General features: G+C 46.7%; 1 protein-coding gene across 1 annotated transcript in view; it reads left to right on the top strand.

Annotated features, from left to right (window-relative positions):
• Nucleotides 1–8111: 8111 nt before the first annotated feature.
• The window catches only part of LOC128377599 (clavesin-2-like), an 82969-nt gene continuing 77053 nt past the window's right edge, over nucleotides 8112–14027 (top strand). The window contains 2 exon segments of the mRNA XM_053337564.1: nucleotides 8112–8417; nucleotides 8419–8501. Coding sequence (XP_053193539.1) covers nucleotides 8112–8417; nucleotides 8419–8501 — 389 coding nt within the window.

Here is a 14027-nt window from a genome sequence, read left to right as displayed (position 1 = left end):
GGAAGGAAGGGAAGGAGGAAGGAAAGGGGGGAGGGAGGAAGGAAAGGAGGGAGGAAGAAGGAAAGGAGGGAGGAAGGAAGGAAGAAGGAAGGAAAGGGGGGAGGGAGGAAGGAAAGGAGGGAGGAAGGAAGGAAGAAGGAAAGGAGGGAGGGAGGAAGAGGAAAAGGAGGAGGGAAGAAGGGAGGGAGGGAGAGAAGGAAGGAAGGAAGGAAAGGAGGGAAGAAGGAAAGGAGAGAGGAAGGAAGAAGGAAAGGAGTGAGGAAGAAGGAAAGGAGGAGGGAAGAAGGGAGGAAAGAAGGGAGGGAGGGAGGGAGGGAGGGAGGAAAAGAGGAAAGGAAGGAAAAAAGGACAGAGGAGAGAAGGAAGAGTAGAACAAAGTATGAGCCGTGAGTAGCAACAGTTTAGTCTCCCTACAGGTTATTTTCTTCTTCTTCTTCTACTTCTACTTCTTCTTCTTCTTCTTCTTCTTCTACTTCTTCTTCTTCTTCTTCTTCTGTCCATTACTCTTCTTCTTCTTCTACATGTGAAGCTCAACCACGTCTAAAATAAAGCCAGGGTGAAACCAGAAGAGAGAGAAGTAGGCAGACACAATGGGAATTAATTCAGCATGTTAGTAGAGTGCAGCTGTCTGGTCACCACTGAGCAGGTGCCACCTCCTCCCCCCTTTCCCCCTTCCCCTTCTCTCTCTGCACCCATTCATCCATACAACCCCCCCCCCCTCCAACCCCACCACACCCCACCCCTCCTCTTCTCCTTTTCATGTTGCTATTGTTGCCCACACTTCATCTGACCAGTCCTGTTCTCACTTTTATGAGTTATGATCTCACCGAGTGGATTCAGTGTGATGGCAGAAAGCAAATGCACTTACCTCAATGGCCATTCGTTCCTCCCTTCCTTCTGTCCTTCATTCCTTTCCTTCCTCCCTTTCTCCCTTCCTCCTTCGTTCCTCCCTTCCTTCTTCGTTCCTCCCTTCCTTCTGTCCTTCATTCTTTTCCTTCCTCCCTTTCTCCCTCCCTCCTTTGTTCCTCCCTTCCTTCTGTCCTTTATTCCTTTCCTTCCTCCCTTTCTCCCTCCCTCCTTCGTTCTGCCCTTCCTTCTCTCTTCTGTCCTTCTTTCCTTCCTTCCTCTTTTCCTTCCTCCCTCCCTCCTTTCCTTCTTCCTTCCCTTCCTTCTTCCTTCCCTTCCGCCCTTCTTTCCTCTCTTCCTTCCTCCATCCTTCCTTCTTCCTTTCCTTTCCTTCCTTCCATCCCTCCCTTCTTCCCTCCTTTCCTTCTTCCTCCCTCCCTCCTTTCCTACCTTCCTTCCCTTCCTCCCTTCTTTCCTCTCTTCCTTCCTCCGCCCTTCCTTCCTCCTTTACTTCCTTCCATCCCTCCCTCTGTCCCTCCCTCCCTTCTTCCCTCCTTTCCTTCTTCCTCCCTCCTTTCCTTCCTTCTTCCTTCTTCCTTCCTCCTTCCCCTTTTCCTTCCTTCCTTCTCCCTTCCATCCTTCCCTCCCTCCCTTCTTCCTTCCCCTTTTCCTTCCTTCCTTCTCCCTTCCTTCTCCCTTCCATCCTTCCTTCCATCCTTCCTCCCTCCTTTTCTTCCTCCCTTCCTTCCTTGACTCGAGGAGTAACTATCAATATGCGTCCATGATTTAACACATAGAGAGAAAACACTGTTTAAGTACAACATTGCTTTCAGTTCAACCGTGTAATATAATATTTTTCCACTTTAAAATCTGTGCAGTATCAACATCACACTCTGGTATCTTTACACCTCTCAACATACTAGTTTTTATTTCCATATTGCTTCTTTTTCTTACTTTATGGTTCTTTATTCTCTTTAGTGATGCTCTTTCTATTTTTGATATCTACTTTGCTGCTGTAATGCTGTACATTTGGGAATATTTAAGGATTATTGTACCATACTGTACTGTACTGTATCACACCGTAACTTACCGTATCGTATTGCATCGTATCGTACTGTATCGTTACCAGGCGGGGAGTTCTGGTCCTCTGAAATGAAGCCAACCAGGAAGTAACTTAGAACTGCATTCTATCAAAAGGCCACCAGGGGGCGACCGTCTCTATACAAGACAATGGAGAATTCACCAACTTCTCACTTGATTTCTGACCTCAGTAAACGTTTTCAAAATGTGTTTATGGTCTCAATCGCTAGTTTAAAGCCTTCTTCAATGCAGTATGATGTTCATTTGGGACATTTTGGCCTCCCTGATTTTATATGTGACGATAAAGCAGGGTATGCATTAGGGCGTGGCTACGTCCTGATTGACAGGTTGATTGACCAATGTCCTCCAGATCCAGCCCTCGTAACCATAGCAACCTCCCCGCTCCGCCCGTGGCCCCGCCTCATGCCCATATAAGTAGAATCCGTGTTTTTATTTTTCCCAGCATGCACCTGAAATTTTCAAGATGGCGCTGCCTAGATTATAAACTATTGGCTTCCGAGCAGCAGTCCACAAACCAATGGGTGACGTCACGGATGTTACGTCCATTTCTTTTATACAGTCTATGATTGTATCGTATTGTATTGTATCATATTGCATAGTAATGTATTGTAACGTATTATAACTGGAAAAAGAAAGAAGAGGGAAATATCTGAAGCACATGGTTGATGCAAGATTATACGATCACATTTATATTCCAGCAGTTTGAGGTATAAGGGTTTGAAACATCTAGACCAGGGGTGTCAAACATGCGGCCCGTGGGCCAGAACCGGCCCACCAAGGGGTGCACTCCGGCCCACTTTCCTTCCTGTGTTCTTTTACTTCCTCCCATCTGTCCTTCCTACTTCCTTTTATCCTTTCTTTTTTCCTTCCTCCCTTTCTTCCTTCCATCTGTCCTTCTTCCCTTTCTTCCTTCTGTCCTTCCTTCCTTCCATCTGTCCTTCTTCCCTTTCTTCCTTCTGTCCTTCCTTCCATCTGTCCTTCTGTCCTTCCTTCCATCTGTCCTTCTTCCCTTTCTTCCTTCTGTCCTTCCTCCCATCTGTCCTTCCTTCCTTCCTTCTATCTGTCCTTCTTCCCTTTCTTCCTTCTGTCCTTCCTTCCATCTGTCCTTCTTCCCTTTCTTCCTTCTGTCCTTCCTCCCATCTGTCCTTCTGTCCTTCCTTCCATCTGTCCTTCCTTCCTTTCTTCCCTCCTTCCTTTTGCCTCTTTCCTTCCTTCCCTTCTTATTTCCTTCCTTCCTTCCTTCCTTCCATCTTTTTAATGATCCGGCCCACATTAGATCAAATTGGTCTGTATGTGGCCCTTGAATTGTGATGTGGCAGTTAGTCTTATAATAAGTATAGAAATCTGTGGTGCTGTCTTAACATGAAGAAGGTCCCTTTTCCTTCCTTCCTTCCTTCCTTTTGTCTTTCCTTCCCTCCTCCATTACCTTCTTAATCCCTTTTCTTTCCTTCCTTCTTTCCTTCCTTTTGTCTTCCCTTCCCTCCTTCCTTACCTTCCTAATCCTTTTTCCTTCCTTCCTTCCTTCCTTCCTTCCTTCCTTCCTTACTTCCTTCCATCTTTCCTTCATCTTCTTTTCCTTTCTTCCTTCCTTCCTTCCTTCCTTCCTTGTATTCTTTTCCTTTCTTCCTTTCTTACTTCTTTCCTTCTTTGTTTCCTTCGCTCCATCCTTCCTTCCTTCCTCCCTCCCTTTCCTAATCCCTTTTCTTTCCTTCCTTCCTTCCTTTTGTCTTCCCTTCCCTCCTTCCTTACCTTCCTTCCTTGTATTCTTTTCCTTTCTTCCTTTCTTACTTTTTTCCTTTTTTGTTTCCTTCGCTCCATCCATCCTTCCTTCCTTCCTTCCTTCCTTCCTTCTTTCCTTCCTTCTTTCCTTCATCTTCTTTTCCTTTCTTCCTTCCTTCCTTCCTTCCTCCCTTTCCTAATCCCTTTTCTTTCTTTCCTTCCTTCCTTCCTTCCTTTTGTCTTCCCTTCCCTCCTTCCTTACCTTCCTAATCCCTTTTCTTTCTTTCTTTCCTTCCTTCCTTCCTTCCTTCTTTCCTTCCATCTTTTTAATGATCCAGCCCACATGAGATCATATTTGGCTGTATGTGAAGATTATATTGTAGTAAATGGAAGGTAACAAAGAGGGAGGAAGGAAGGAAGGAAAGAAGGACAGAGGAAAGATGGAAGGAAGGAAGGAAGGAAGGAAGGTAGGTAGGTAACAAAGAGGGAGGGAGGGAGGGAGGGAGGGAGGGAGGGAGGGAGGGAGGGCATATATAGTGTAAAATAAACTGTCTGTGGCTTTTAAAAGGGGAGAAGTGAAAGATTCCCTCGTTATGTTGCTTTAACTGAGTCCATATTTCTTTCCTTGAAGGTGAAATATACGCTGTAGAAACCTTTAGAGGAACTCGGCGGTGATATAAGATGTTTGACAGGAAGTAACAGCAACCTTCCTGTCGTCCTCCCGGGTCAAATTGACCCAGTCTGTTTTGACTGTTCCTTCCTTCCTTCCTTCCTCTATCCTTCTTTCCTTCTTCCTTCTGTCCTTCCTTCCCTCCTTCCTTCCTCCCTTCCTTCCTCTATCCTTCTTTCCTTCCTTCCCTCCTTTCTTCCTTCCTCTGTCCTTCCTTCCTTCCTCTATCCTTCTTTCCTTCCTCCCTCTGTCCTTCCTTCCCTCCTTCCTTCCTTTCTTCCTCTGTCCTTCTTTCCTTCCTCCCTCTGTCCTTCCTTCCCTCCTTCCTTCTTTCCTTCCTCTGTCCTTCTTTCCTTCCTTCCTTCCTTCCCTCCCTCCTTCCTTCTTTCCTTCCTTCCTCTGTCCTACTTTCCTTCCTCTGTCCTTCTTTCCTTCCTTCCTTCCTCTGTCCTTCTTTCCTTCCTTCCTCTGTCCTTCCTTCCTTCCTCTATCCTTCTTTCCTTCCTTCCTCTGTCCTTCCTTCCCTCCTTTCTTCCTTCATTCCTTTCCTCCTCTGTCCTTCTTTCCTTCCTTCCTTCCTCCCTCCTTTCCTTCCTCTATCCCCCTTTCTTCCTTCCTTCCTCCCTCCCTCTTTGTTACCTTCCTTCCTTCCTTCCTCCCTTCTTTCTTTCCTCTGTCCTTTCTTTTCTTCCTCCCTTCCTCTTTTCCTTTCTCCTTCCTTCTTTCCTTCTTTCCTTCCTTCCTCCCTCTTTGTTACCTTCCTTCCTTCCTTCCTCCCTCCCTCTTTGTTACCTTCCTTCCTCCCTCTTTGTTACCTTCCTCCCTCCCTCTTTGTTACCTTCCTTCCTTCCTTCCTCCCTCCCTCTTTGTTACCTTCCTTCCTCCCTCTTTGTTACCTTCCTTCCTCCCTCTTTGTTACCTTCCTTCCTCCCTCTTTGTTACCTTCCTTCCTCCCTCTTTGTTACCTTCCTCCCTCCCTCTTTGTTACCTTCCTTCCTCCCTCTTTGTTACCTTCCTTCCTCCCTCTTTGTTACCTTCCTTCCTCCCTCTTTGTTACCTTCCTTCCTCCCTCTTTGTTACCTTCCTTCCTCCCTCTTTGTTACCTACCTTCCTTCCTTCCTTCCTTCCTTCCTTCCTTCCTCCCTCCCTCCCTCCCTCCCTCCCTCTTTGTTACCTACCTTCCTTCCTTCCTTCCTTCTTTCCTTTCTCGAGGACACCAGGAGGGTTAAAGGAACATATTGGTGCTTCTGCATGTTTTCGTCCATTTACTACAACTCGTGGCTCCTTTGCATCATTAACCATCTTGTAAACCATGTGTCGCTGTATTTTTGAACATTTGTTATATTTTGCTTATATTGGCGTTTATTTATTCGTGCTTGAAAATTAATTATCAGACTCTTTAAAACTTACTTGAGTTGTGTGAATTCATCAAAACATCAACTTTAGTCTATGCAGTCAAAAACTAATGAGGTGCACATTTTTCACAACTATCACATAATAGCAAAAGTTTGAATGTTCAATATGATGGATGACACAACTCAAGCAAGTTTCAAGATGCAGTAAATTAACCTTCCTGTCGTGCTCCCGGGTCAAATTGACCCATTTGTTTTGACAGTTCCTTCTTTCCTTCCTTCCTTCCTTCCTTCCATCTGTGCTTCCTCTCTCCTTCTCTCTTTCTTTCCTTCTTCTCTTTCTTCCCTTCCTCCATCTCCCTTTCTTCCTTCTTTTGTCCTTCCTCCACCCTACCTTCTTCCCTTCCTTACTTCTTTCCTTTGTCCTTCCTTCCTTCCTTCTTTCCTCCCTCCCTCCGACCTTCCTTCCTTACTTACTTCTTTCCTCCATCCTTCCTTATTTCCTTTCCTCCCTTCCTTCCTTCTGTCCTCCATCCCCCTTTCTTCCTTCTGTCGTTCCTTCCTTCCTTCCTTCCTCCCTCCCTCCGACCTTCCTTCCTTACTTACTTCTTTCCTCCATCCTTCCTTATTTCCTTTCCTCCCTTCCTTCCTTCTGTCCTCCATCCCCCTTTCTTCCTTCTGTCGTTCCTTCCTTCCTTCCCCCCTCCCTGCCTTCTTTCCTTTACTCGAACACAACAGGAGGGTTAATGGGAAACTATTTTTTGACTGGAACAGCAGGCGGAAATACCCCAAAATATGCATAAAACTGCTCATTACATATTTCAAAATGAACCATTAAAAGGTGGAATACATATTATCACATTATCTGAGACCATAAGGAGATAAAACCTGCAAACATATGGTCCTTAAAGAAATGTATAGGGATGGAAAAGGGTGATATAGAGGCCTCTAGTTTGCCTCAGGCTCCTAAACCACACAAAGTCTGCCCCCATCTTCATCCCTCCACCCTTTCCTTTTTTTTTTTTTTTGCCTAAAGCTAAAAGCCCTCCTTGCCCCATCCTCTTTTCATCATCCTCCCGTCAACCATCCATTCTCCCCTCCTCCTCCTCTTTCATTTTTAGCTACTACAGTCATTCATCATCTCTCCATCTCTCGGCCTTTTTTTTTCTCTCCCTTAAATATATCTGTTGCCTTTTCATCTCAACATTCCTCCCACTCCCTCCATTCATCCCTCCCTCCATCCATCCCTCCCTCCCTTCCCCCCGCCGGTGGCGTCCATACACCGACCGGAGCACAGACTCTCTTGATGTCAGTCACTTTCCCAGCGAACAGACGGCAGCAGCAGCAGCAGCAGCAGGAGGAGCGGAGACGGTAATCCCCCCCCTCCACCCCACCCCCCTTTCACTCTCTCTCTCTCTCTTTCTCTCTCTCTCTCTCTCTCTCCACCCTCCCACCTCCTCCTCCTCCCTTCACCCACCACCCCACCCCTCTCCAAAACCCAGAAACCGGAGGCAGGAGGGGAACAAAACCTCGCGGGACACCTGTGCTGCTGGATGCCTCCTTCTTTCTTGGTGGTGGTGGTGGGGGGGAAAGCTTTGTGAAACATGATTTAAAGATTTAAATCAACACCCCAAAATTGTGGTGATGATGATGATGATGGTGGTGATGATTAAGACGGGGGATATAGACGTGAAAACGAGCATCCAAATCTGCCTCAATTGACGGAGCACCAGCACCACCAGCAGCAGCAGCGGCAGCAGCAACATCAGTCGCTCGGCGGATGGAGATGCGTTGTGAAGGCGGAGGGATGATGATGATGATGATGATGATGATAATATAGCAGGTGCTGCAGGGTCGTGCCGCATTGCCTGGCCGCCGAGAGCTACGCCGGGGAGACGGTGATGCTGTCGTCGTCATTGTGCCACAGAGAGAGAGAGAGAGAGAAAGAGAGAGGAGAGGAGAGGCTTTTGACATGGAGGGAAGCGGCTGTCTGTCGGCTCTGAGCTCAGGCCGCCCGGATCAGCAGGTTGGATGTACCGCCTGAAACCTGGAGGAACCTTATCCATCATATAAATGTTGTGGGGGGTAAACAAAAAAAAATTACAATAAAGTTGAATTCCCGAAGCTGGAATTGTAAATGTTTCTGTGCGTAAAAGTGAATGGCCCATATGTTGATAACAGGAGCATCATAGCAGCAGCGTCTGTGCCAGTTCAGGGTGGATTACCGTCTACAGAGCAGCAGGCCTCCATCTGAAGTCAGCTCCTGATCAGGAAACCACTAAATAATCATTGTAATATACTTCACCCTGTTGCTGGAGGCGACTTTTTTTCTTTTTTTTTTTACTTTATCGTTGTTGTTTGATTACGAGCTGTTTTTTTTTTTTGGTGTGGCCCCCCCCGTGGAGGGACAGCTGTTGCAAAAGATGACTCACTTACAGGCTGGCCTCTCTCCAGAGACCCTGGAGAAGGCCAAGGTTGAACTGAAAGAAAACCCGGAGACTTTACACCAGGACATCCAGGAGGTCCGGGATATGATCATCACCCGGCCGGACATTGGTTTCCTCAGGACAGACGACGCGTTTATCCTCAGATTCCTCCGGGCGAGGAAATTCAACCACTTCGAGGCGTTCCGGTTGCTTGCACAGTACTTTGAGTACCGACAGCAGAACCTGGACATGTTCAAGAACCTGAAACCCACAGATCCGGGTATCAAGCAGGCCCTGAAGGACGGGCTTTCCCGGCGTGCTCTCCAACCTGGACAGATACGGCAGGAAAATACTGGTCCTGTTCGCTGCCAACTGGGACCAGAGCAGGTAATAAAGACAGCCAGGGTTGGAGGTTGTGGGGAAGGGGTGTGTGTGTGGTGTGTGTGTGTATGTGTGTGGTGTGTGTGTGTGTGTGTGTGTGTGTGTGTGTGTGTGTGTGTGTGTGTGTGTGTGTGTGTGTGTTTGTGTGAATGTAAAGTCTCATCAGTTACAGTTACTGTCATACAAAAAGAAACCCAGAAGAAAGTCTCTTTTTTTAGGATTTATTATAATAAAGTGAGTTTAGTGGAGCTGTCATTCAGAACCACACACACACACACACACACACACACACTCACACACACTACAGGAACTCTTAGTGTCATTTAAAGATACTAAACCAAGTCTAGACTGAAGGTAGTGACACCCAACATGGATGAAACTTGGCTAAATCTATGTGGAAACCCTGATATTAACCCTTAAACAGACAACGTGCACCAGGAGATACAGACTCTTAACCTTCGTGTTGTCCTCCCGGGTCCTTCCTCTGTCCTTCCTTCCTTCCTTCCTTCCTTCCTTCATCTGTCCTTCCTTCCTTCTTCCTTCCTTCCTTCCTTCCTTCCTTCATCTGTCCGTCCTTCCTTCCCTCCTTCCTTCCTTCCTCAGATCTAAGTTCAGCTGTTAGGGTAAATGTTCCCTCCTTCTGTCCTTTCTTCCTTCCTTCATCTGTCCTTCCTTCCTTCCTCCCTCCTTTCCTTCCTTCTTCCTCCCTTCCTTCCCTTCCTCCCTCCTTTCCTTCCTTCTTCCCTCCTTTCCTTCCTACCTTCCTTCCTTCCTCCCTCCTTCCTTTCCTTCCTTCTCTTCCTCTCTCCTTTCCTTCCTTCTTCATTCCTTTCCTTCCTACCTTCCTTCCTTCCTCCCTCCTTCCTTCTTTCTCCCTTGCTTCCCTTCTTCCTCCTTTCCTTCCTTCTTCCGTCCTTTCCTTCCTTCCTTCTTCTTCCGTCCTTTCCTTCCTTCCTTCTTTCCTTCATTCCTTCCTTACTTGAGGTGCAAATGACATAACTAGTAAGGTCTGTTTAAGGGTTTACACCCATATGTGAGTTCTGAGCATCTCAATCCAGAACCACGGGCATTAATCTGTTGCTGTATCAGCTGCCTGAAGCTTTTCATGGTTTCAGGCTTTTCACCAGATTTTGGAGCCAGGCTGCTGGGATTTGCTCTCATTTAGCCACAGAAGCATTTGTCAGGTTCCAACAACTGATTTTGTGGCATCTGAAAGGTGTTGGATGGAGTTGGGGGTCAGGGCTTTGTGGAGGTCAGTCAGGTTCTTTCACATCAGACTGGGGAGAGAAACGTAATGTGTTCATGGAGCTGACTTTAACACAAACTGTTGCACAAAGTTGGAAGCTCAACATATAGTCTGAAATATCACTCCTGTAGCGTTAAGATCTCTTTACTGGCAGTATGAGACCTGGAAAACAGCCTCAGAGCAAAACCCAACAAAAGTATAAATGTAGTTAACAGGTGACAGGTGACAGGTGACAGGTGAGGCCTAAGTCAGGGGAGTCAAACTCATTTTCATTCAAGGTCCACATACAGTCCAATTTGATCTGATGTGGGCCGGATCATTAAACAGATGGAAGGAAGGAGTGAGGAAAGAAGGAGTGAGGAAAGAAGGAAGGTAGGAAGGAAGGAAAGAAGGAGTGAGGAAAGAAGGAAGGTAGGAAGGAAGGAAAGAAGGAGTGAGGAAAGAAGGAAGGTAGGAAGGAAGAAGGAAGGAAGGAGTGAGGAAAGAAGGAAGGTAGGAAGGAAGAAAGGAAGGAAGGAGTGAGGAAAGAAGGAAGATAGGAAGGAAGGAAGGAGTGAGCAAAGAAGGAAGGAAGGAAGGAAGGAAGAGGAGGAGAAGGAAAGATGGAAGGAAGACAGCACAGGTGGAAGGAAGGAAGGAAGGAGTGAGGAAAGAAGGAAAGAAGGAAGGTAGGAAGGAAGGAAGGAGTGAGGAAAGAAGGAAGGTAGGAAGGAAGGAAGAAAGGACAAATGGAAGGAAGGAAAAGAAGGAAGGAGTGAGGAAAGAAGGAAGAAAGGACAAATGGAAGGAAGAGGAGGAGAAGGAAAGATGGAAGGAAGACAGCACAGGTGGAAGGAAGGAAGGAAGGAGGAAGGAGTGAGGAAAGAAGGAAGGTAGGAAGGAAGGAAGGAGTGAGCAAAGAAGGAGGAAGGAAGGAAGGAAGGAAGGAGTGAGGAAAGAAGGAAGGTAAGGAAGGAAGGAAGCAAGCAAGGAGTGAGGAAAGAAGGAAGGTAGGAAGGAAGGAAGGAGTGAGGAAAGAAGGAAGGTAGGAAGGAAGGAAGAAAGGACAAATGGAAGGAAGGAAAAGAAGGAAGAGTGAGGAAAGAAGGAAGAAAGGACAAATGGAAGGAAGAGGAGGAGAAGGAAAGATGGAAGGAAGACAGCACAGGTGGAAGGAAGGAAGGAAGGAAGGAAGGAGTGAGGAAAGAAGGAAGGTAGGAAGGAAGGAAGGAGTGAGCAAAGAAGGAAGGAAGGAAGGAAGGAAAGAAGGAAGGAGTGAGGAAAGAAGGAAGAAAGGACAAATGGAAGGAAGAGGAGGAGAAGGAAAGATGGAAGGAAGACAGCACAGGTGGAAGGAAGGAAGGAAGGAAGGAGTGAGGAAAGAAGGAAGGAAGGAAGGTAGGAAGGAAGGAAGGAGTGAGGAAAGAAGGAAGGAAGGACGGAAGGAAGGAGTGAGCAAAGAAGGAAGGAAGGAAAGAAGGAAGGAGTGAGGAAAGAAGGAAGAAAGGACAAATGGAAGGAAGGAAGGAAAAGGAGGAGGAGAAGGAAAGATGGAAGGAAGACAGCACAGGTGGAAGGAAGGAAGGAAAAGAAGACAGAAAGGAAAGATGAAGGAAGAAAGGAAGGAAAGAGAAGAAGGAAGAAAAGATGAAGGGAAGACAGGACAGGTGGAAGGAAGGAAGGAAGGAAGAAAGAAAGAAAAGGAGGAGGGAAGGAAGGAAGGATGGAAAGAAGGAAGGAAGGAAAGGGGAAGGAAGATGGAAGGAAGGAATTAAGTAACAAAGAATGAAAAGAAGGAAGGAAAGGAGGGAGGAAGGAAGGAAGGAAGGAAAGGAGGGAGGAGGAGGAAGGGAGAAAGAAGGAAGGAATGAGGAAGAAAGGAAGGAAAGGAGGGAGGGAGGAAGGAGGGAAGGAAGGAAGGTAGAGGGAGGAAAGAAAGAAGGAGGGAAGGAACGAAGGAAGGAAGGAAGGAAGGTAGGAGGAGGAAAGAAGGAAGGAGGGTGGGAGAGAAGGAAGGTAGGTGGGAGGGAGGAAAGAAGGAAGGATGGAGGGGAGGAAGAAGGAAAGAAAGGAGGAAGGAAAGATGGAAGGGAGGAAGGAATGAAGGAGGGAAGGAAGGAAGAACAGAGGAAAGAAGGAAGGAAGAAGGTAGCAGGGAGGAAAGGAAGGAAGGAAGGAAGGAAAGGAACAATGGTAAGAGGAAGAAAGGAAGGGAGGAAGGAAGGAAAGGAAGGAAGGACAGAGGAAAGAAGGAAGGAAGAAAGGTAGTTGTTAACATCGTTAAATCTCCTTCTTGTCCTCAGTAACATCCAGTGTGACATGTCAAGGTTTATTTGAAGTATAAAAACTTAAAGGTTAAAGCATTATAAGAATCAGATAACAAACTGATGTGTATATATTGGATTTGGATTTCCTTCCTTCCTTCCTTCCTTCCTTCCTTCCTTCCTTCCTTCCTTCCTTCCTCCTTCTTCCTCCCTTCCTCTCTCCCTCCTTTCCTTCCTCTTCCTTCCTTTCTCCCTCCTTTCCTTCCTTCCTTTCCTTTCTCCCTTCCTTCCTTCCTTCCTTCCTCCCTTCCTTCCTTCCTTCCTTCCTTCCTTCCTTCTTCCTCCCTTCCTCCCTTCTTCCTCCCTCCTCTCTCCTTTCCTTCCTTCCTCTTCCTTCCTTTCTCCCTCCTTTCCTTCCTTCCTTTCCTTTCTCCCTTCCTTCCTTCCTTCCTTCCTTCCTCCCTTCCTTCCTTCCTTCCTTCCTTCCTCCTTTCCTTCCTTCTTCCTTTCTCCCTTCCTCTTTTCCTTTCTCCCTTCTTCCTTTCCTTCCTTCCTTCCTCCTTTCCTTCCTTCCTCCTTTCCTTCCTTCTTCCTCCCTTCCCTCTTTGACTCGAGGACAACAGGAGGGTTAAGCATTCATTACTTCCTCATATTTCACTCTTTTAGTTGTGACTTGAATGAGTTGAAAGGACGTGATTATTATATGTGAGGTTTATTGAATTCTTGATAAGAACATAAGAAACATTATCACTAGGATACCTTTAACCCTCGTATCGTCCTCCCGGGTCAAATTGACTCTGTCTGTTTTGACTGTTCCTTCCTTTCTTCCTTCCTCCCTCCTTTCCTTCTTTCCTCCCTTCCTTCCTTCCTTCCTTCCTTCCTTCCTTCCTTCCTTCCTCCCTCCCTCCCTCCCTCCCTCCCTCCCTCCCTCCTTCCTTCCTTCCTTCCTTCCTTCCTTCCTTCCTTCCTTCCTTCCTTCCTCCCTCCCTCTCTCCCTCCCTCCCTCCCTTCCTTGACTCGAGGACAACAGGAGGGTAAAGCATTCTGAGTTTATGAGTTTTATCTCCAGAAGGAAGGAAAAGAAGACAGGAGGGAAAGATGGAAGGAAGGGAAGAAGGGTAGAAGGAGGGAAGGGAGGAAGAAAGGAAAAGGAAGACAGGAGGGAAGGCAGGAAGAAAGGTAGGAAGGACAGACGGAAGGAAGGAAAAGAGGAAGAAGGAAACTGGGCCGGATTGGACCTCTCGGCGGGCCGGTTCTGGCCCACGGGCCGCATGTTGACACCCCTGATTAAAAGTAAAGAAACAACACATAGACTTGGTTAGTATTTGGAGACGTTGATCGTTATAATTCAGTTCAGAAACATTTTCATTATCCAAATAAAGTGTCATTAAGGAAATAGAGGCAAAAGAAATGATGATTTAATGAAGTCAGTCAGATTGTTCATGACTGTTGTAGAATATAAGCACACACACACACACACACACACACACACACACACACACACACACACACATATACAGTAAGTCTTTATGTAACAGGGTCTTGGCGTGCAAGTTTTTATTATAATCACTAATCACTCACAAGAATCAAGTAATTTCCATGATGAGTTCCTCCTTCCTTTCAACACATTTTAAAAACAGCCTTCCTTCCTTCCCCCCCCCCCCCCCCCCCTCCTTTCATTCCTTCCTGGGAAGGAAGGAAGGAAGGAAGGGGAAAAGAAGACAGGATGGAAGATGGAAGGAAGGAAGGAAGGAAGGAAAAAAAGGAAGGAAGGAAGGAAGGAAGGAAGAGAAGGAAAAAAGGAAGGAAGGAAGGAAGGAAGGAGAAGGAAAAGAAGACAGGATGGAAAGATGGAAGGAAGGAAGGAAGGAGAAGGAAAAGAAGACAGGATGGGAAGATGGTAGGAAGGAAGGAAGGAAGGAAAGAAAGAAGGAAGGAAGGAGAAGGAAAAGAAGACAGGATGGGAAGATGGAAAGAAGGAAGGAAGGAAGGAAGGAAGGAAGGAAGGAGAAGGAAAAGAAGACAGGATGGGAAGATGGAAGG

Source organism: Scomber japonicus, chromosome 17, assembly GCF_027409825.1.
Source record: "Scomber japonicus isolate fScoJap1 chromosome 17, fScoJap1.pri, whole genome shotgun sequence".
Taxonomy (NCBI): Eukaryota; Metazoa; Chordata; class Actinopteri; order Scombriformes; family Scombridae; genus Scomber; species Scomber japonicus.
This window is presented reverse-complemented; position numbering and strand designations above follow the sequence as displayed.